This window comes from Talpa europaea (assembly GCF_964194135.1).
Source record: "Talpa europaea genome assembly, chromosome: 10".
In the NCBI taxonomy this organism is placed as follows: Eukaryota; Metazoa; Chordata; class Mammalia; order Eulipotyphla; family Talpidae; genus Talpa; species Talpa europaea.
In genome coordinates, this window is record NC_140077.1 from 45,957,409 (window position 1) to 45,978,605 (window position 21,197).

Here is a 21,197-nt window from a genome sequence, read left to right on the forward strand (position 1 = left end):
CTTTTACTCTTTTATCCCTTTCCCTAATAAACCTGTTCTTCAAATATAAAAAAAATAAATAAAAGGCAGGTAGTACAAGCAAAGAGATTTTCTAAAGCTTCTTCTTATGAAAAATATTAGCATTTTCAAAGGGGAGAAATTACTACATAATTTATAGACATTAAAAGTCATATTTCCTGCAGAAGATTTTAGGGAAGAATATTCAGAGAGATATTGAGATTTAAAGGAATAAACAAATAAGACTGGCATTTTATATGATATAGGAACAAAAGGAAATGAGATAAATAGGGTACAAATTACTGAAGTTTTGCTGAATTTCAGTGTGAAAATTGTAGAGACAAAGGAAATTTAAACCATGTAAAATTTATTTCTTGTCTTATTTGCAATGCTGAACTCTGAAAAGATCATGTGAACACGAGGGAATAGAAAGTCTGAAGAGATTTGTAACTAGTATGGGGATTGAATCAGTTATCAAAAACTACCCAGCACATAAAAATTCCTGAGCTTTTATTTGTTGGGTGAATGGGAACAGATATTACTGGTGAACCATACACATATTTAAATAATAGTTAACGTCAATTCTTCTCAACCTATTCCAAAATATTGAAGTGGAGGGAACACTTCTAAACTCATTAAAATGCCAGCATTACTCTCATACCATGACCAAATGACACAAGAAAAGAAAACCACAGGTCAATATCCTTGATGAATATAGAAACAAAAACCATCAGCAAAATAATAACAAACTAAATCCAACAGCATATTAAAAGAATCATACACTAAGACCAAGATGGTTTTACCTGCGACGCAAAGATGGTTCAATGCATGAAATATCACTAATGTGATATACCACATTAGTAAAGGATAAAAATCATGGTCATTTTAATAGATGTCTAAAAAGCATTTGACTAGATTAAACATTCTCTGTTGTGTGACTCATGGAGAGTAATTACATAAACCTAGATGATACAGTTTGCTTAAACACCTTGACTATATGGGGCCACCATTGTATATGTGGTCTATTGTTTACTGAATTGCTACTGGAAAATGGCATGAGTTTAGTGATAGTGTCCTCTCATAATTTTATGGGATTTTTAAATTTATAAAGCAGTAATTAGGATAAGAGCTCTTTCTCTTGTTTTGCTCCTTTCCTTATATGTCTGGCATATTGCTAGGTCCATGATATATACATGTAGGATGAATATGTTCATATTCTCAACTGATTTCAGAGCAGCTTTATAAAGTAGGCAGGCAAGGACAATTTCTCCCATTTTACAGATAACACAATCAAGTGTGGAATAGTGTCTTGCTCAAATATATAAAATTATAAAATGGTATAGCCAGGACTTGAACTCAGACTTCAAGATCAATGTGCTTTCAACTTCATTGGACTGTTTCTAATTAAGATCTCAAGTCCAAATTTGTTTTGTTTTCTTGATTTAAGTTTTGTTATTATTCATTACAGTAAAAATAATTTGAATAATACATGTGTATGATTTGCTCCCTTTAAATGAACAGTGTTATCATCTTAGAAATTCATTTGCGAAACATGAAAATTAATGGATTATGTTCAAAAAAATAAAATGATTTCATTTTCAGTTAAAATTCACATTGGTTGCTCTTGTTGCTCTGTTAAAGTAAGGTGGATTAGCCTTTTTTAATACTTAAAACAATTTCTTTTTACTCTCAGCATTAATATTTATAGAACATTAATAAAGTATTCTTTGGACTATTCCTTCTTTCAGCTTTAGTCTCCAGAATCTTTTGGCATTGTTTCAAACTGACATTTTAAGAACAGTAAGATCACACTTGGTGATTCAGTGCATCTTGTGAGGTACTTATTCGATATGTTTTTTTAAAAAATATAAAATATAAATATAATGTTTTCTTTTAATGTTACAGGTAGCATACAGCACCTTGTATGATATATTAAGGAAGGAATGTATGATATATTATGATATGTTAAGTAAATAAGGAAATGTATGATATGTTAAGTAAGGAAAAATGACAACTGTTGAGCTGGTTATTCTTTTGGAGCAATGCTACTTGATTTTTTTTTCATTATGAAAATTAGTAGGCTGCTGGAGCTGTGGAGTTATTTAATTCTATTGATCTAACTACACTTTTCAGTAAGACATGGCGTTGGCAGTGAGGGCCCCGGAAGCTTTGTTGCCAGGACCCTGGCTGCATTTTCTCCTGCTACCTCAGCCAGTTTCTTCTTGTCCTTCTTCTCAAATTGCTCCATGAATCTACATAATTTTCATGAACTCATTGAATGCATAGTTTATATAGAATATTGACTTTGATTTTTTAAAACTATGTTGTCAGGAAAAGGAAAAAATTGTATTTGAGAAGAGGGAATGTTGAGTCAATTAGCTATTTTCTGTGCTGCCCTATTCATGCTTCTCTTTTCTGCTTAAGACTGATTTTTGTTTTTGGCAATGGGAGGTGTACAATATGGTCTCTGGTGTTTTATTTGGTGGATTATTTTCATCATTATTTCTAAACAGAAAGACATTTGATGAAAAAACATACACTAGAGATGTTTACAATGCTTACTTCTGTGGCGAATGTCTGACCTAGAGATATTGGTTCTCATTCTTATCTACTCTTTTTTTTTAAAGATTTATTTATTTATACAAGAACTGGGGTACAGGCCAGAGGCGTGTGAGGGTAAGAGGATTCACCAGAGACAGAGTGGGGAGCAGAACAGGCAGATGGACAGAAATACACTGCTGAGGGGAGTGGCGGGCGAGAAAGGAAAGGTCTTCTGTGCCATGTGGGTATCTCCCTGGCCGGCCGGGAATCCAACTGGCACAGCAGAGGCTCTGCAGAGGCTCTGCAGGGGCTGCTAACAGCTTCACATTGCTGCACTCAACCTGCTGTGCATCTGGGGAGGCCCTCTTAATACATTGGATATAGTAGTTAAATAGGGCAACATTTGGAGTTGTTTCTCAGTTCAGAAATCATTTTTATTCTCAGTTTTAAAATAATTTTATAACATACTAAGGTTTCTTTGGGGTTCAGATTTATTCACTGCACTTTTTAAAATTTAAATTTAATTTGTAATGAGTTAAAATATTCACGGAGAATAAATTCAGTGTTCAACATATTATTTGGAGTTCTTGTATCATTTTAAATTCACATTCAAAATTTTGAACATATTAAATCCAGGAATATTAAAATCCCTTCCATTATTTGTGATTCCTTTTCCAATTTATCTTAAACTGAGAGATCATTTATTTTAGAAATAGTCAATATAATGAAATTATAATGCCCTGTACTAATGTGGAAAGTCTCAAGAGGTCTGTTTCAATGATGAAGCAGATGTCTATTGGAATGAAAATCCTCAAATCAAGTCAATATAAAGTGACTTTAAATAAAACCTAAACCCCACCTTAAGAATGTCTTATTTTTGGCCTTCCTGGTGGCCTAGAGGTAAAGTATCAGCATTACCACCGTGATGGTCTGGCGATTGCCTTCCAGGGAGCAACCCACATGGCACAGCAGACCTCTCTTGTCTAGCCCACTGCTCCCCTTAGCAATGCATTTCAGTAGAGCTGCTTTTTCTGCTCCCCACTCTGTCTCTGGTGAATCCTCTCACCTCCTGCACCTCTGACCTACATCCCAGTTCTAAGCAAAATAAAATAAATAACAATATTACAAAAAAGAAATAATTCTTTAAAAAAATTAAAAAGAAAGAAGTCTTATTTTGAGCTTCTCGATTTTGGCTTCCTCTACAGGATAAAACATTGCTTTTACCCTTTATCATCTTTAGGTGTGTATGTGAGCAGATGGTGGGGGGTGTGTGTGGAATGTGTTTAATAGAAATCTAGCCCAAAGTTATACTACAGGTTTTATGTGACCTCTTCTCGACAATTTTTGTTATTGTAAATGAAAAAAATTTACATAAAGGGATGAGACATCATAGTTTGAGTACCTTGAGCTATTTAGCATCAATAAATGGAGGATATAAGTCCTGATAATGAAAGTTCAAGCTAAAATCTCCACATTATACAAACTGAACTTTAATGAAAATATCCTGCAGTGATGTATCGTTACTGGATTTTTCTCGGCGATGGACTTACTACCTAGACGTATTAGTTTTCATGTTTCTAACTTTGAAAATTTATAAATGTGTTTACGCTTAAGTCCTTATTTGTAGTTTATTGATTTCACCTAGATAAATGTGAAAAAGAAATGTTTAAAACGTAGAGCTAATATTTCTTAGGGAAAAGTACAGGGCATAAAGAATGATTGACATTGAACAGATTAATTGGTAGAATAGTTTATATTAATTAACTTAGAGATAAAATTAGTTAGATTTTTTAGAATCTTAGATCTGGTATTATTTTTATTTGCCATAGTAAGATAAGAAATGGGTAAACCTCAAAAGTGATCATACTACATCAGTAGTTAATATAAAGGTCATTAAAATTATTTTAAAAGAAATTTGTTTACTATAAAAAGGGGCAAAGTGAGTAGACTTTTGGTGAATTTAAATTCATAGGTAGAATCAATTTCCATTTAAAGCTCTGAAAACTATTCTTGTCCTTCAAGGTCCTCATCCCCACCCCTTTCTCCAATTCATATCTTCTATGAATCAGTATTAATGAGATTTTTTTTCTATTCCTCCACATACTACTACTTTTAATCTCTTTTTTATACTCCTACTTTGCCTTGTGCTAGAGTTAATGATAGAGTAGAAAGAGCATGAATATTGTAGTAAAAACCCAGTTTAAACTTGCTGAGTCCCAGTTTATTCACTTTTAAAATGGGGAGAGAAATATGAACTCCTTTGGTTCTTGTGAGATTTAAATTGGAAAACATAAAGCACTTGACACTGAGCAGGCACTCAGTAAGTGTCAGTGTCTTTCCCATTTCTTAGTTTTATGTCTGTTTTCCCCTGAAGTCTATAAATTCCTTTAGGGCAAGAAATGTGTTTTATATTTATAGTGCCTTGTGCATAGTAGGTGCTAAAAGATTATTTGTTGAGTTTAATTTACTGTCCTGCTGTGGAAGCTTAGTGCCATTATTTCTCATTTCTTTTTCCTCTGTCACCTTGCATTGAGATAAACATGCTGCTTTCATGAAACTGAAGATTTAATTCAGTAAAAAGCCATTATAATATGAGTTATTCTATAGAGTTTAAAATTGTAAGGGTCAAATAATTTCCCTGGAAACTTAATACATGCTATAAAATCTTATTAGCCTGTCTCATAGTATCATAGTCACAGCTGAGTTCTGGTGTGTTTCAGATGGTGAAGTCTCTTCTGTAGAAATCTATGTAATAACACACAGTGAGAAAATGGGAAATGAATGATGAAGAGAAAGCAAAATGCAAATGTCTTGCAAATGCCATTACTTGACATTTTCAATCACTGATCCTCCAAAGTATGTTCTAATTTACTAAAATAAACCAAGAATTCAATTTCTTGTGAGCTTATTTTGCCTAATTAATTATTAGTAATAGAACAGTATTCTGAGATTCACTGCAATATGTTTCTTTGTGTTTATCTAGTATCTGACTTAAAAATGAATGGAAACATTCTGATTCAGCAGAACTGATTTCATAACTCATCTGTGTTATAGAGCAGAAATGAATAAATGTTTGCTGAACATGCTACTTACGCTTCGATCATCAAAATACTAGTATTCTTTCTTTCTTGAAATACAAGATTTGAGAGATCATCCTGGCTGAAATTTGCTATGTGCCTATTCTGTCCATTTATTTCTACACAGGCAAGCACCTACCTTTTCATAAATTATTTTTCATGACTGGAATTTGAGAATTCTTTTAATACATTTTTCAGTGTGACTTGAAATTATACCTGCATTGTAATTTTTTCTTTAAAAGTAGTAGTGTGTCCTAAGCCATGAAGAATTTTTATAAAAGTGAAGTATGTTTTTTTGTTAGCATGAGGAGAAAACCAGCTTCTCCTTCATGCATTAATATTTGTTGTACTTAGGATATAGTTTCTCGTTCTTCATAATTATCATTGAATAACATTTAGGTAACATTTTTATCTCTAATCAGTGGGAGAAACTGAGGCTCTGTATTGACTTTTACTCTGTGTTAGACAGGGAATTTGAGAAAAATATGCTGCTATACTAATGATTTACTTTTGCTTTCAATTTTAGTTTCGAAGGACATTTGAGTCTCTCAAAAATGTTTCTAACAAATCCGACCTCCAGAAAACCTACCAGAAGCTTGGGAAAGAACTGGAAAACCTGGATTATTTGGCCTTCAAACGTCAGCAGGTAGGAGTTGGAGTTCATCTCCTCCTCGGTGGAGGAGGTGAACACTTTAGTCTTGTCTGTCAGAGGTTCAGGTGGGTCTGAAGAGACATCTTCTAATGTTTAGGGCAGAAATAGATTGTGCTGTGCCCACCAACAGTGGTCAGATGGCTTAGGTAATATTGAATGTGCTTGCTTTTAGATGTGTGCTTCAGGGGTTTCCACATGTGTCCCTATATCTCCTTTAAAGAAAACTCCTGCTACTTTGGGAAGATCCAGCTAGTCTTTGACTAAGGATGTCTCACTGACATAAAGGGAACCTCTAAGTTTAAACTTGGCCAGAAGGCTTTTATATTTGACAGGAGGATACTAAGTGGCTGACATAAAAAGTTCACCTGTAATGTACATAAAAAAGTCATCTGTGGATGTACATAAAAATTTAGGGAATAGGGTCTTATATATGCCAAAATATGCATTAACCTTTAGTTTTCTTGTTTGATCTTTAAAGATTACTAAAAATTTGCTAAATGTAAAAGGTTGAAGGAAAATGTACTTTTCAAATATAGTCTTTTCACCTCTTTGTATAGGCCTCAAGATAAATTAAGGGTCAACATAGACTTTTATAAGCTTTTTTTTAGGTTCAGTAATTTGTAATTTTAATAATCATTAAATTCTATGTATTTGCAAGATGCTGCTGCAATAGCTACTTTTCCCATGCTGGATCTTATTTCTTTATAGCCACTAGGTGTCAGGATTGTCAAGTTTTTACTTTGATGGAATGTTTATTCCAATCAGAACAGCGGTTAGATGTTTGCATTAACTAGACTGAAATTCGGAATGTGCTCAATGATGGGTAACGGAATGTCTAGAGAAATAAGTTAAGTGACTGACTTGCATGGCCAGAGACTGAGTCCATTACTTAGAGCCCTTCCTGTTTGTGTGGCAAAGAGTGGTATTATTGCCTTTGTCTAATTCACAATTTTTGGATCTTTTGACTGGGGTGAGGGGCATTTCTAAGGCGGGTTTCCTATATTTTGTTATCCATCATGAAATTAGCAAGGTGTGGCTCAGAAGTATTGACTGGAGAAGAGAATTGTGTTCTAGGTTTTGCTTCATCACAAATATTATATTAGCATGTAACCTTCAGGGGCCCTATTTTCTTAGGCTTTGTCTTTGTTTTGCAGAATGTTCTGGTGTACATGAATATCTTGGCACATGCTTTAATTTATAGGAAAAAGCACACAATGTCCATTTATTTATTTAATTTTATTTATTTTATTTATTTTTTTTTTTGAGTTAGGAAACACTTTATTCTCTTGTGAAAATAAACCAGATAATGAACTTAGTTTTTAGTTTCCATTAGTTTTGAGTAAGGGAAGCTATAGTTCATTTTGCTTTTTTTTTTTTTTTTTTTTTTATAAATTTTATTGTTATATTCCCCATACAATTGCAGCCCCCCATTCTGACCCCAATCCCTCCCCTCCCGCCCCCGCCCCCCTAAAAGTGTCTCTGGTTCATAGTTTTTTGTTGATTTTGATTTTCACTTTCTTATAGTTATTCATTTTCCTGGTCCCTTATTTAAGTTTTCTAGATTCCTGCTATGAGTGAGACCATCCGGTATTTTTCTTTTTCTTTTTGGCTTATTTCGCTGAGCATGATCCCTTCCAGCGCCATCCATGTTGCAGCAAATTGCATGTGTTTATCTTTTTTGAATGCTGAGTAATATTCCATGGTATATATGTACCACATCTTCTTGATCCAGTCATCTATTTTTGGGCATTTGGGTTGTTTCCAAAGCTTAGCTATTGTAAACAGTGCTGCTATAAACATAGGGGTGCAGGTGTTCTTTGGAATTGATGTTTCTGTGTCCTTTGGGTAAATACCTAGGAGTGGAATTGCTGGGTCATATGGAAGCTCTATGTTTAGTAGGTCCAGAAATCTCCACACAGCTTTCCACAGTGGTTGGACCAGTTTGCACTCCCACCAAAAGTGCAGAAGAGTTCCTTTTTCTCCACACCCTCGCCAACATTTGTTGTTGCTAGTTTTTTTAATATGTGCCATTCTCACTGGTGTAAGATGGTATCTCATGGTAGTTTTGATTTGCATTTCCCTGATGACAAGTGATGTTGAACATTTTTTCATATGCCTGTGGCCATTTGCATTTCCTCTTCAGAGAAGTTTCTTTTAAGCTCTTCTGCCCATTTTTTGACTGGATTATTTTCTTTGTTGTTGTTGAGACTCATCAGCTCTTTGCAGATTTTTGTGATCAGTCCTTTATCATTAGTGTTGGGTGCAAAAATGTTCTCCCAGTTGGTGGGGTTTCTCTTTGTTTTTGTTATTGTCTCTTTTGCTGTGCAAAAGCTCTTTAATTTGATATAGTCCCAGCTGTTTATCTTTGCCTTCACTATCACAGCTTTGGGTGATGTGTCTGTAAAGATGTCTTTGATGTGCAAATCACGTAGTGTTTCGCCTATATTTCCTTCTATATATTTTATGGTTTCAGGTCTTATGTCTAGTTCTTTAATCCATTTTGAGTTGATTTTTGTGTATGGTGTGAGGTGGTGGTCAAGCTTCATTCTTTTGCATGTAGCGACCCAGTTTTCCCAGCACCATTTATTGAACAAACTTTCTTTGCTCCAATGCATAGTCTTTGCTCCTTTGTCAAAGATTAGTTGACCATAAACCTGTGGGTTTATTTCTGGATTTTCTATTCGATTCCATTGGTCTGTATGTCTGTTCTTGTTCCAATACCATGCGGTTTTGATGATTATGGCTTTGTAGTATAGTTTGAAGTCTGGGAGTCTGATGCCTCCATTCCCTTCTTTTTTTTTCAGGAGAGCTTTGGCTATTCGGGGTTTTTTGTGATTTCATATGAATTTCATCAATAATTGTTCTATTTCTTTGAAGAATGACATTGAAATTTTGATTGGAATAGCATTGAATCTGTAGATTGCTTTTGGAAGGATGGCCATTTTAATAATGTTTATTCTTCCAATCCATGAGCAGGGGATGTCTCTCCATTTCTTTGTGTCTTCTTCTATTTCTTTTAACAGTGTTTTATAGTTTTCTTTGTATAGGTCCTTTACCTCTTTTGTTAGATTTATTCCCAAATATTTGATTTTTTTTGTTTCAATAACAAAAGGGATGGTCTTTTTGATTTCTTCTTCTTCAGATTTATTGTTTGTGTATAGGAAGGCTACTGACTTTTGCGTGTTGATTTTGTATCCTGCCACTTTACTGAACTGATTGATGAGTTGAATTAGCTTTTCTGTGGAGTTTTTGGGGTTCTCTATGTATAATATCATATCGTCTGCAAATAGTGATAGTTTGACTTCTTCTTTTCCTATTTGGATTCCTTGGATGTCTTTCTCTTGTCTTATTGCCCTGGCTAGGACTTCCAGTATTATATTGAAAAGCAATGGTGAGAGTGGACATCCTTGTCTTGTTCCAGATCTTAATGGAATTGCTTTCAGCTTTTCACCATTGAGAATGATACTGGCTGTTGGCTTGTCATAGATGGCCTTTATGATGTTGAGGTATGTTCCTTGTATCCCAAGAATTTCAAGGGCTTTTATCATGAATGGGTGTTGCACTTTGTCGAAAGCTTTCTCAGCATCTATTGATATTATCATATGGTTTTTATATTTCTTTTTGTTGATGTGTTGGATAGCGTTGATTGATTTTCGGATGTTAAACCATCCTTGTGCCCCTGGAATGAATCCAACTTGGTCGTGGTGAATTATCTTATGGATACATTGTTGGATTCTGATAGCTAAAATTTTATTGAGGATTTTTGCATCAGTGTTCATTAGGGAGATTGGCCTGTAGTTTTCCTTTTTTGTGTTGTCCTTGTTCGGTTTTGGTATTAGTGTAATGTTGGCTTCATAGAACGTGTTTGGTATTGTCCCTTCCTTCTCAATTTTTTGGAAGAGTTTGTGAAGGATAGGCACTAATTCGTCTCTGAATGTTTGGTAGAATTCATTTGTAAATCCATCAGGTCCTGGGCTTTTGTTTTTGGGGAGGTTTTTGATTACCATTTCAATTTCGCTAATTGTAATTGGTCTGTTTAGGTGTTCTATTTCTTCTTTATCTAGCTTTGGGTGATTGTAGAGTTGTAGGAATTTGTCCATCTCCTCTAGATTGTTAAACTTGTTTCCATATAACTGTTCATAGTAGTTACTGATTATTCTTTTGATTTCTGCTGTGTCCGTTGTGATTTCTCCTCTTTCATTGATGATCCTGTTTATTTGTGCTTTCTCCCTTTTTTCCTTTGTGAGCCTGGCTAGGGGTTTGTCTATTTTATTGATTTTTTCAAAGAACCAGCTCTTGGTTTCATTGATCTTTTGGATTGTTTTTTTAGTTTCAATTTCATTTATTTCTGCTTTGGTTTTTATTATTTCTTTTCTTCTACTGGTTTTGGGGTTTTTTTGTTGTTCTTTTTCTAGATCTTTGAGCTTCGAGATTAGGTTGTTTCTTTGCGTTCTTTCTTGTTTCTTGATGTGAGCTTCTATTGCTATATATTTTCCTCTTATTACTGCTTTTGCTGCATCCCATACATTTAGGATATTGGTGTCCTCCTTGTCGTTCAATTCAAAAAATTTTTTAATTTCTTCTTTGATCTCCTCATTAGTCCAATGGTCTTCCAGTAGTGTGGTTTTTAATCTCCATGAGGTAGGAAAGTTCCTTGCCTTCTTTTTATGGTTTATTTCTAGTTTGATGCCTTCATGGTCAGAAAAGATGGTTGATATGATTTCAATCTTGGTGTATCTGTTGATGTTTGTCTTGTGCCCCAGTATGTGATCCATCCTGGAGAATGATCCGTGTGCGCTTGAGAAAAATGTGTACTCCATTTTTTTGGGGTTTAGTGTTCTATAGATGTCTGTTAAGCCCAATTGCTCTAGGTCTTTATTTAGAGCTTTGGTTTCTTTACTTATTTTTTGTCTTGTTGATCTATCCATTGTTGATAGTGGTGTGTTGAAGTCTCCCACTACGTATGTGTTTTCTCTGATGTCTGTTTTCAGAGAGGACAACAGTTGTCTGATATATTTTGGTGCTCCTTCGTTTGGTGAGTATATGTTAATGAGTGTTATTTCTTCTTGAAGTATTGTCCCCTTGATCATAATGTAGTGACCATTGGGGTCTCTTTTTATCTTTTTGAGTTTGAAATCTGTTTTATCTGATATAAGTATAGCTGTTCCTGCTTTCTTTTTTGGTCCATTTGCTTGTAGGATTGTTTTCCATCCTTTAACTTTGAGCCTATTTTTATCTTTTGTAGCTAAATGTGTTTCCTGGAGACAGCAAAAGGTTGGGTTTTGTTTCTTAATCCAGGCTGCAACTCTGTGTCTTTTTATTGAAGAGTTTAGTCCATTTACATTTAGAGTTAATATTGATATGTTAACATCTGTATTTGCCATTGTGTTTGTCTTTCCTTTGATTTTATTTATTTATTCTTTTAATAACTTTTTTTTTTTTTTTGGCCTTCTTTCATTGTTATTCGTCGCTCTGAGGTTCTGGCTTTAGGACTCCTTGTAGTATTTTTTGGAGTGGGGGTTTAGTTGCAATGAAATTCCGGAGTTTCTGTTTGTCTGGGAAGGTCCATATTCTTTCTTCAAAGAGGAAGGAGAGCTTTGCGGGATAGAGTATTCTTGGTTGGCATCTGTTTTCTTGGAGTCTGTTGACTATGTCCCTCCACTCTCTCCTTGCCCGTAGTGTTTCTTCGGAGAAGTCTGATGTCAGCCTGATTGGTTTTCCTTTGAATGTTATCTGTTTCTTCCCTCTTGCCAGCTTCATTATTTTTTCCTTGTCCTGGATTCTTGGGAGCTTTACTATTATGTGTCTTGCTGTATTTTTCCTTTCGTCGTGGAAGTTTGGTGTTCTTCTTGCTTCTTGTATATCAATTTTCAGCTCCTTCTTCACATTTGGGAAGTTCTCTTCAATTATCTCTTTGAATATTTTCTCTGCTCCTACATCTCTCTCCTCTCCTTCTGGTATTCCTATAACTCTTATATTTCCTTTCCTCATGGAGTCAGATAGTTCCCGAAGTCTTTCTTCGTTCTTTTTCCTTCGTACTTCTCTTTCCTTTTCTGTTTTGGTTCTTTTTATTTCTGTGTCTTCAAGATTACTTATTCGTTCTTCCATTTCATCTATTCTGCTTTCATTGCTTTTCCCAGAATTCTTTAGTTCTTCCATTAATTCTTTGATCTCCTGCATTTCTTTTACTTCCCTCTTTAGGGACTCAATTTCTTTCTTCTGACCATTGTTTTCCCTCTCTAGGGACTCAATTGCATTCTTCTGATCGTTGATTATTTTTCCCTTATCATTGTTTTCCTTTATGACTTCTGTCAGTTTTTTAATCACGGCAATTTTAAATTCTCTTTCTGGAAGGCTCAGAAATTCTTCCAAGTTATTGTCGTTGCAATCTGGGGGCTGGCTTTCTTTTTGTGGTGTGCTTTTTCTCTGGAGAGTTGCTAGGTTGCGTGTGGTTCTTCTCCTCCCTACTGTCTGTTTTCTAATTTGCCGTATGCGTTGGGACACTGTGTTGTTGGGACTTGCCGGCATCTTGGGTGGGCTTCTCTGTTCCCCTCTGGTTCTTCCAGGAGTCATCTGTCAGTTTCAAGCAGCCTTTACTGGAGAAAGGTCCCTGTTCTAAAATGCCGATGTGGGGACACACTCCCCTGTGCGCCTGGTCTGCCCCGGCGGTGGGTTCCTGCTTCCCTCTGGGCTTGGACTGCAGGCCAGAGGGGGTCTGGCATGGGCGAACTTCCCCCGCTCACCTCTGGCTCCTGAGGAAGCCTTCTGCAGGTAGTCTTTACTGAAGAAATGTCCCTGTTCTAAAATGGTGATGTGGGACACACTCCCTGCGCTTCTGGTCTCAGGCACACTCTTCTGCGCGCCTGGTCTGCCCCGGCTGTGGGTGCTCGCTCTCCCTGTGGGCTCAGACTACTTGTTCAGAAGGGGCCCGGTGTGGGCTAACTCCCCAGCTGGCCACTAGCTCCTTCAGTAGCCTGTGCTGGGGTCAAGTCGCTAGGTGGCACCAGAGATCTCTCCTAGAGCCCTTGGGGAGCTGATTTTCCACCCCGTGGGACAGGGAGCAGAGCGGGGATGGTAGGGTACACCTCAATAGCTTTGGGGTGCTGTGTCTGCCTTGTGCCCCACCGTCGTGGGGAACCCACGCCCCTAATTTCGTGCCCCGGGTCTCAGTTCCAAAGCCCTCAGTTCCAGGACGCGGGCTGTAGCCCAGATCAGTGGCGCGGGAATGGCGCCTTTTGAATCCCGCTCCCCTGCCTGGGCGCCTTGTTCCTGCTCACTCAGGGAGGGCCTCCGCCTGGGTCTCAGTTCCAAAGCCCTTAGTTCCAGGACGAGGGCTGTAGCCCAGATCAGTGGCGCGGGAATGGCGCCTTTTGAATCCCGCTCCCCTGCCTGGGCGCCTTGTTCCTGCTCACTCAGGGAGGGCCTCCGCCCGGGTCTCAGTTCCAAAGCCCTCAGTTCCAGGACGCGGGCTGTAGCCCAGATCAGTGGCGCGGGAATGGCGCCTTTTGAATCCCGCTCCCCTGCCTGGGCACCTTGTTCCTGCTCACTCAGGGAGGGCCTCCGCCGGTCTCCCCGCAAGCCTAGGTCGCAGGCACAGGGGCCTGGGCAGCTGCAATCCGAGTGCCGCTTTCGCGCAAGCTTACCGGGCGGCCGGGGCTGTGTGCTGGTGCTGGTCTCCTCCTGGTGGGCGGGGCTCTCTTTTTAATGGCGCGTGGAGCTCACCTCCGCGGTGGATCCTGCAGGGTTCGCCTCAGCTCCCGTTCACGGGGTGTGGTGGCTGAAATAGTTCCTTTCCACTCACAGTCCCGCTTGCTGCATCCGTTTTTCTTGTTGGGCGTTTTGGTTTGTTGTTTCCCTGGTCTCTGCCGGTCGGAGAGTGCCGCCTCTGTGGGCGGGGGAGGGGAGCAGGGTTCTGCGCTTCCCTCCCTTCTCGTCCTCTTTTATGGCAACTTTCTTCTTCGGGCAGTTTGCTGGAGTCGTCCGTTTATCTTCCGTGTCCCAGTTCTCACTGGGACCTGCCGCTTTTCCTCCCTATTAACTTTTTTTAATGGGAGATCTTACTCGCAGAGTCTCCTCGCCGCCATGTTGCTCCGCCCCTATTTATTTAATTTTAAATTGGTGATGGCCTAGGTATTAACATGTGTAACAGAAGCTAGTACAGTAAGCTCCCAGATGCTGCTGCTTAAAATTCAGTGTGAGTCATTGCTCTGGCCTATGTGATTTTTAGGACAGTTTTGTTTCCAGGAGCCATATTTTACCACTGAGGGGTATTTGAGTTGCCAGGCAGTAGTCATTGTCCTCTTATCCTTCCTCATTAGCACATTTTCAGTGATTAGATTCTTACATTAGCTAATTGTGAATCTGGAAAAATGTGAATGCTTCAAGTGTAGAGAGTAAAAGACAGATAGGTAAACCTTGTGTGAGGAAGACAGAGAGGGACATGGTATATGTGATATATATATATATATATATCAGTATATATACACACATATATGCATGTATCAATCATACATATAGTTTATTGAATGATAGCCATATGCCACATAGTGTGATCAATACTTTTGTGAATTAGATCATTAAATGGAATTGGGCTTATAAGCTATATTTTACAGATGAGAAAACTATCAAGATAGTTTAGTTTCTTGCCTACAATCACTGATCTAGTAAGACATGAGGTTGGGCTTCAAATCTAAATCAGTATAATTCTAAACTGAGGCTTTTCCCAGATCTCATTCCCATCAACCCTGAGAGGAACCAATTTGGGGGAATAGTAAAGTGAGGGATTTTAGGCATGGAGGGTTAAGATAATTTTAGGAGGGACCAAACCTGAGATTTCAGAGTAATTTGCAATGGGTATCTGGTAAGAGGCAAATGACAGGCCATTCTTTCCCCTTCTCGCTCTCATGCAACTTATTCAGTATAGACAAAAATGCAAAAAGCCTTTTGTGAGATTATCTTTAGACAGCTAAGAAAATTATAAAACTTTATTTGGATAATCTTAATAGTGTTATATCCAGTAGAACCCTAGTTCTAGAGAATTTAAAAAGCTGTTTTTAAGCTCAAAGGGATAAGTCCTTCTGAAATGGGCTTACATGCACCCAAAGCATACTGTCAACCCTTTGTCTTAATTGATTACACCTTTCTCTATACCTTGTGATCATTTTTTTTCCTAACTAGAAAAATTGAAAGGGGAATTGGAAGGAAATATCAGAAAGAGGATGGTAGTATAGAAAGAAAGTTGGGGACCAAAGAATGATGGAAAAAGAGGGAAAGAGACTGCTAGGGGTAAAGTAAGAGGGATTAAGTAAGGGAAATTGCTCTATACTTGATTTTATATGTGTCTAACAAAACATTGATTTTTGAAAAATTTAAAAATGAACCCAAACTAGAAATATAGAAGAAAAACAGAGAAAACAGTGAAGGAAAGAGATGGCAAAAAGTAACAAAGACAAACTTTCTTTCCTATTTTGTTTCTGAATGTCTGCAGCTCTTCCTAAAAATTTGTAAAATTCACCAATTGCTTCTGTACCAAAACCACAGGTGAACTAGGGGGCCCTATGGGAAGGGTTCAGGGTCAGAGCATTACCTCATTCCCAACTTGATGGGATTTCCTTTTATTCTCTTATCCTATTCCCTTGAAATCCCCCAAAGCCCATTAAACATACACTAGAAAGTTTCTCCTACTGGAAAAGATTCAGGTAGAAAATTACAATTCAGCAAGAAACTTATGCCTTATAAGGCAGCATTCTTTGAACTAGAAAATTAGTCATGGTTTGTTCCCTGGTCCCACTACATCTGTCATTCCTTCTTGTGACAGAATGTAAGCTCCATAAGGACAGGCCCTCATCTGTCACCTTCAGTGCTGTATCCTCTGCAGTGTTCACAGCAGTACCTGACCCATGGCAATGTTCAATAAATACTTGTTGGTGCTGTTATTGCTCTGAGCAAGGAAGCATGCCAAAAGTTTTGGCCTCAGATTACAGGCAATTAAAATTGATGTGTTTTACTTACACTTCTGAAATTTAGAAGGGCAATAACCCTTTGGTTTCCTGGATGCCAAAGTCTGACAGATTTGCCCTGCCTTGTTTACTATACAGGTTTCCTCCTGACACATGTAATTTTCCCTCCAATAATTTAAACAAAAGTAAATTTTAAATTTTACCTTAATTATGATCTGTGGATGTACAATGAATTGACTATAATTATTTTCTTGGACTCATTCAGTAGATTTTCTCTCTTTTTCTATGGTATTTTAAACACCATTTTTCAGAGATTTATTTCCTAGAATCAGATATGTCCCTGGAGAACTTTATTCTTTCATCTATCTTTTTTTGGGTTATTATGTTTTCTCTCCCAGGTCTGTGTTCAGCTTAGCCTTGCCTTTGCCTTGCCTGCTCTTTTCTTTCCTTTAAAAAAGTTTTTTTTTTAAAGTGAGTGCTTGTGCTTCAGCTATTCCTTGGGCTGTATTTTAGGTGTGGGAACAAGCATCTCTCCATTTTCCTACTGTCAAAAAGACTAATGTTGAATATAGTTTGGGTCTGAGATGGTGAGTGGAGGCCATGATAGATGAGGTGGTGGGTTTTCCAGGATGAGTAAGCCTGAAGAAAACAGATGACAAAGCAGGATTAACCTGAGAATCTGGAGGTTTTTTCAGTTTTTACCTTTGAGAGATGAAATCTTGGAATTTAACTGCTTGGACTGTTGTTTTTATCTTCCTGGTTGATGCTACATAGGTGTAGTAATAGCAAGCTTCAGCTATTATAGAGATCCCAGGCTGATGTATTAACTTGAGAGGTTTTAAATCAAGAGATTTCCTTGGAGCTTTGGTTTCATGGAATAAAATAAAGTAAGGTTTGATAATCTGGACTTTAATTCCTTCTTCTCTTCTTCTATCCATAATACCCAACCATGGCTTTATTGTTTTATTTTTAAAGATTTATTTATTTATGCATACAAGAGCAGGGATATAGACCAGAGATGCAGGTGGTGAGAGGATTCACCAGAGACAGAGTGGTTAGCAGAACAGGAAAATCTACTGAAATACACTGCTGAGGAGAGCAGCAGGCGAGACAGTAGAGGTCTGTTGCGCCATGTGGGTCACCTCCCTGGCTAGGGCTTGAACTCGTGCTGCAGTGGCTGTGGATAGCTTTATAGTGCTGCATCTTAAACCCTTGCGCCACCAGGGAGGTCCCTCCTAAGCACAGCTTTATAGGATATATACCCCTTTCACAGGCTTCTGAAGTCCTTTCATATAAAACAAAGTTGATATTATTGACTTGAATATTTTATAGACATTTACACATGAATGGGAAAATACGTACAATTAAAATATTGTACTTTAGATACACATCCATGTTGTAAGTAACACACCACAAACCCTTAACCTTCCTGTATCATGGCAAGCTGCTCTTGTCTTCTGAACTTTCCACAAGGTTAATATAATTAGGTATTTGGAATACCCTTCTTCTATTTACTTAACTACTAAGCATTCTTTAAAGTTAAACTGAAGTCTGTCTTCCCTCCTAGCACTTTATCTTATGCCCTCTAGTCAGCATGTAAACGCCTCCTTTTCTGGCATTCTTACCTTTTTAAAATTTTATATATTTTTCACATCATCATTTTTGTACAATGTATGTTTTTCTCCTCTCAGGTGTAGTTCCTGTGCATTTCTTTCTTACCTTCTATCTGTGTCATACAGTATAGCATATGATTGATTTTACACTCACTGAGATCCCATGTAGTACAGGGGAGAGCATGGATTTTATAGTTAACCAATCTGGTTAAATTATTTGGGCACTGTAGCTTCTTCTTCTTTTTCTTTTTCTTTTTTTTTTTTGAAGATTTATTTATTTATGCATACAAGTACTGGGGCACAGGCCAGAGGTGCAGGGGGTGAGAGGATTCACCAGAGACAGAGTGGGAAACAGAACAGGCAGACTGACCTAAGTACACTCCTGAGGGGAGCAGTGGGCGAATCAGGAAAGGTCTGCTGCGCCATGTGGCTGGCTGGGGGTCGAACTCGTGCTACAGAGGCTGCAGAGGCTGCAGACTGCTTCACAGAGTGGTGCTTAATCCCTTGTGCCACCAGGGAGGCCCTGTAGCGTCTTCTTTTAAAAAGTTAAGGGAACAATACCTAACATAAGCTTGTTTTGAGAAAGTATTATATAAAGTGTAAGGTACATATATAAGTTTTTTAAAATATATAAAGGAATCAGTAAATAATGGACTTGGCATAGTTTCCAGTGTGCAGTTTGCATAAGCTGTAGCTATTATGTTTTTCTATTACATTCATAAGTCATCTTTCTAAATGGCTTATAAGTTACATAAGGACATGTTCTTCATTTGTATACTTTTGTATTGCATAGTCAACGCTGTTCTCATCATGCAAAATGGGATTTTTTGGTCATACATAATCTAGTATTTGGCAATCTGCATCACATTTGCATGTGTATGCATGCATGCATGCATGCATGCATGCACACACACTCAAACACACAAACATATACACCTTGTTACTGCTTGAGAAAATATTTGCAGTATTTGGTTCTCTTTCCAATGTAGTTTCTCTGGATGGGTAATGAATTAAGTTTCTGGGTATTGCGCGATAGCAATCTGTGGTAGAAACAGGGTCTTAAGCCCAATATTATGGCTACACCCAACTCGTGTAATAATTACATCCTATGGACCTACACATCCTTATGATCTCAGTGGTATCATTCAGCACAATATTTCTTTCTTTAGTGATGCTATTTAGGAGGGAAGGACTGCTTTTTCCTTTTGCTGAGCTGAGTGAATTAAACCCTAAGACAATTCTAAAGCCAGAAAGGTACATGGTTCTGTTACTGGAAATGCTGGGTTCTGCTGCCTTCCATTACAGAGGCCAATGAGCAGAAACAGGAATTGAATCTATAAGAAGTGCTTTTATTTAGATAGCTGGCAGTGATCTGAGAATGGTGGGCATATCACCCTGAAGAAACCATTCCTAACATCTTATCTCTGGCTGGTTGTTTTATAGTGAGTTAAATAAAAAGTCATAAATGAATCAGTTTGTCAGAACAGCCCCTCACTGTTGATGTTCCTGGTATTTGTCATGTTCAGTGTTATCACCTTCTCAGTTATCTTGACCTTGGTATATTTGGCCTGATAGGCTTGGTTAATATCTGATAGCATCAATGTCTGGTACTCATTTGGCATCATCGGGGCAGGAACATCAGTTCAAAGCAAGAGTTTTAATTTAAAGAAAACAGCATCAGTCACAAAGTACACATGCAGCCTGTACTATATGTGTATGTGCAGATTCCTGTACTAGATCTGGTGGCCTTCCCTTCCTCCCTAGCCCCCTATCAATTCCTTGTAAGAATGGAACTTAATTAAAAGTGATTCCTTATCAATGAATAATGGAAATAAATTAGATAAAGTTAGTGAGAATGATGGTTAGTTAATGAACCCCCTTGCATTGAAAAATAAAATTACAGATAGACAATGACCGGCCATGTAGAAAATAATCCTAGGCTCACCCTGGAACTCAGAAACTCTTGAGAACCACAATGAGATTGCACTGGAAGTTGCTTATCTGTAAGGAGAGTGTAATTTCACATTTACATTAACACTAGATTAACTGCATTAACAATAGATTCACTTTGTCAGTGCACAGGGGAAAATTCCCACACCTCACTGATCTCTGTGGAGGCTGGGTGAGTGAATAAATTAACATCAGACAGTAGGAGAAAAAAGAGGGATGAACCAAGGATATATATCTTATGCTAAGAGGTTTGGAGCCTATTCATATAATGAGTAGGGGATGTCTTCATCTTTATTCTAAGGGTGAAAGATGAATTTTTCAGATAGAGAGGACATGTTCACTGAAAAACCTATACCTAATTGATATGCCCAAACTACATTCTTCTAGGTCATTAGAGAGAGTTGTGATCATTTCTTTGGTTAGGAAAAGGGCAGAGGCTTAGGGAGTGACAGTTACTTCTGTTGGGGGAAGGCATAGAGCTTCTCCTTAGCCTTCAGGGCCTTCATTGCTCTCAACACATAATAATCTGCATTCTTTATATAATGGTAACAATTTCTCCCAAAACCCATAGGACTTTGATGGGCCTTAGTTTCACATTCCAAGGTGGCACATATTCGAAAAGTCCCACTCTGGACATCTTGGGGAAAAGCCTATCTGAACTCCAATGGAGACACAGATCTCACAACTTCAGTGGCCTTTGTTAGGTAAAATATATTAATAAGTCAAATGGGATAATGCCTTTGCTTCTTTATTCTGTAATTAATCTAGCTCTCTTGAAAGAGTACACATTGAATTATTCCTTTGATGTATATCTAAAGACTTCTACATTAAAATATTCATGTCTAACACAGACCAATGGAACCAAATAGAGAGCCCAGAAATAAAGCTATACTTATATGGACAACTAATCTTTGATAAAGGAGCAAAAATTATGCAATGGAACATGGACAGGTTGTTCAATAAATGGTTCTGGGAAAACTGGACCGCCACATGCAAAAAATGAAACTAGACCACTACCTCTTACCATGCACAAAAATCAACTCAAAATGAATAAAAGACCTGGACATAAGACCTGAAACCATAAAATACATAGAAGAAAATATAGGTAAAACACTACAAAGCATACATCTCAGTAACATCTTTAAAGACTCATCACCCAAAGCAAAGAAAGTCAAGAAAAAGCTTAACACCTGGGCATCAAACAGAAAAGCTGCTGTATAGCAAATGAGACATTAACCAAAACAGAGAAACCCCACTGACTGAGAAAAAATTTTTGCACTCCATACAACTGATAAGGGACTGATCACAAAGATATTCAAAGAACTCACATGACTCAACAACAAAAAAATCCAGTCAAGAAATGGGCAGAAGAACTTAAAAGACATTTCTCCAAAGAGGAAATGCAAAT

General features: G+C 37.6%; 1 protein-coding gene across 1 annotated transcript in view; it reads left to right on the top strand.

Annotated features, from left to right (window-relative positions):
- CTNNA3 (catenin alpha 3) overlaps nt 1-21,197 on the top strand; it is a gene marked incomplete at both ends in the record, with an annotated part of 1,381,762 nt that overhangs the window by 59,728 nt on the left and 1,300,837 nt on the right. The window contains one exon of the mRNA XM_084245749.1: nt 6,142-6,261. Within this exon, the coding sequence (XP_084101875.1) occupies nt 6,142-6,261 (120 nt within the window). The remainder of the gene's footprint in view (nt 1-6,141; nt 6,262-21,197) is intronic.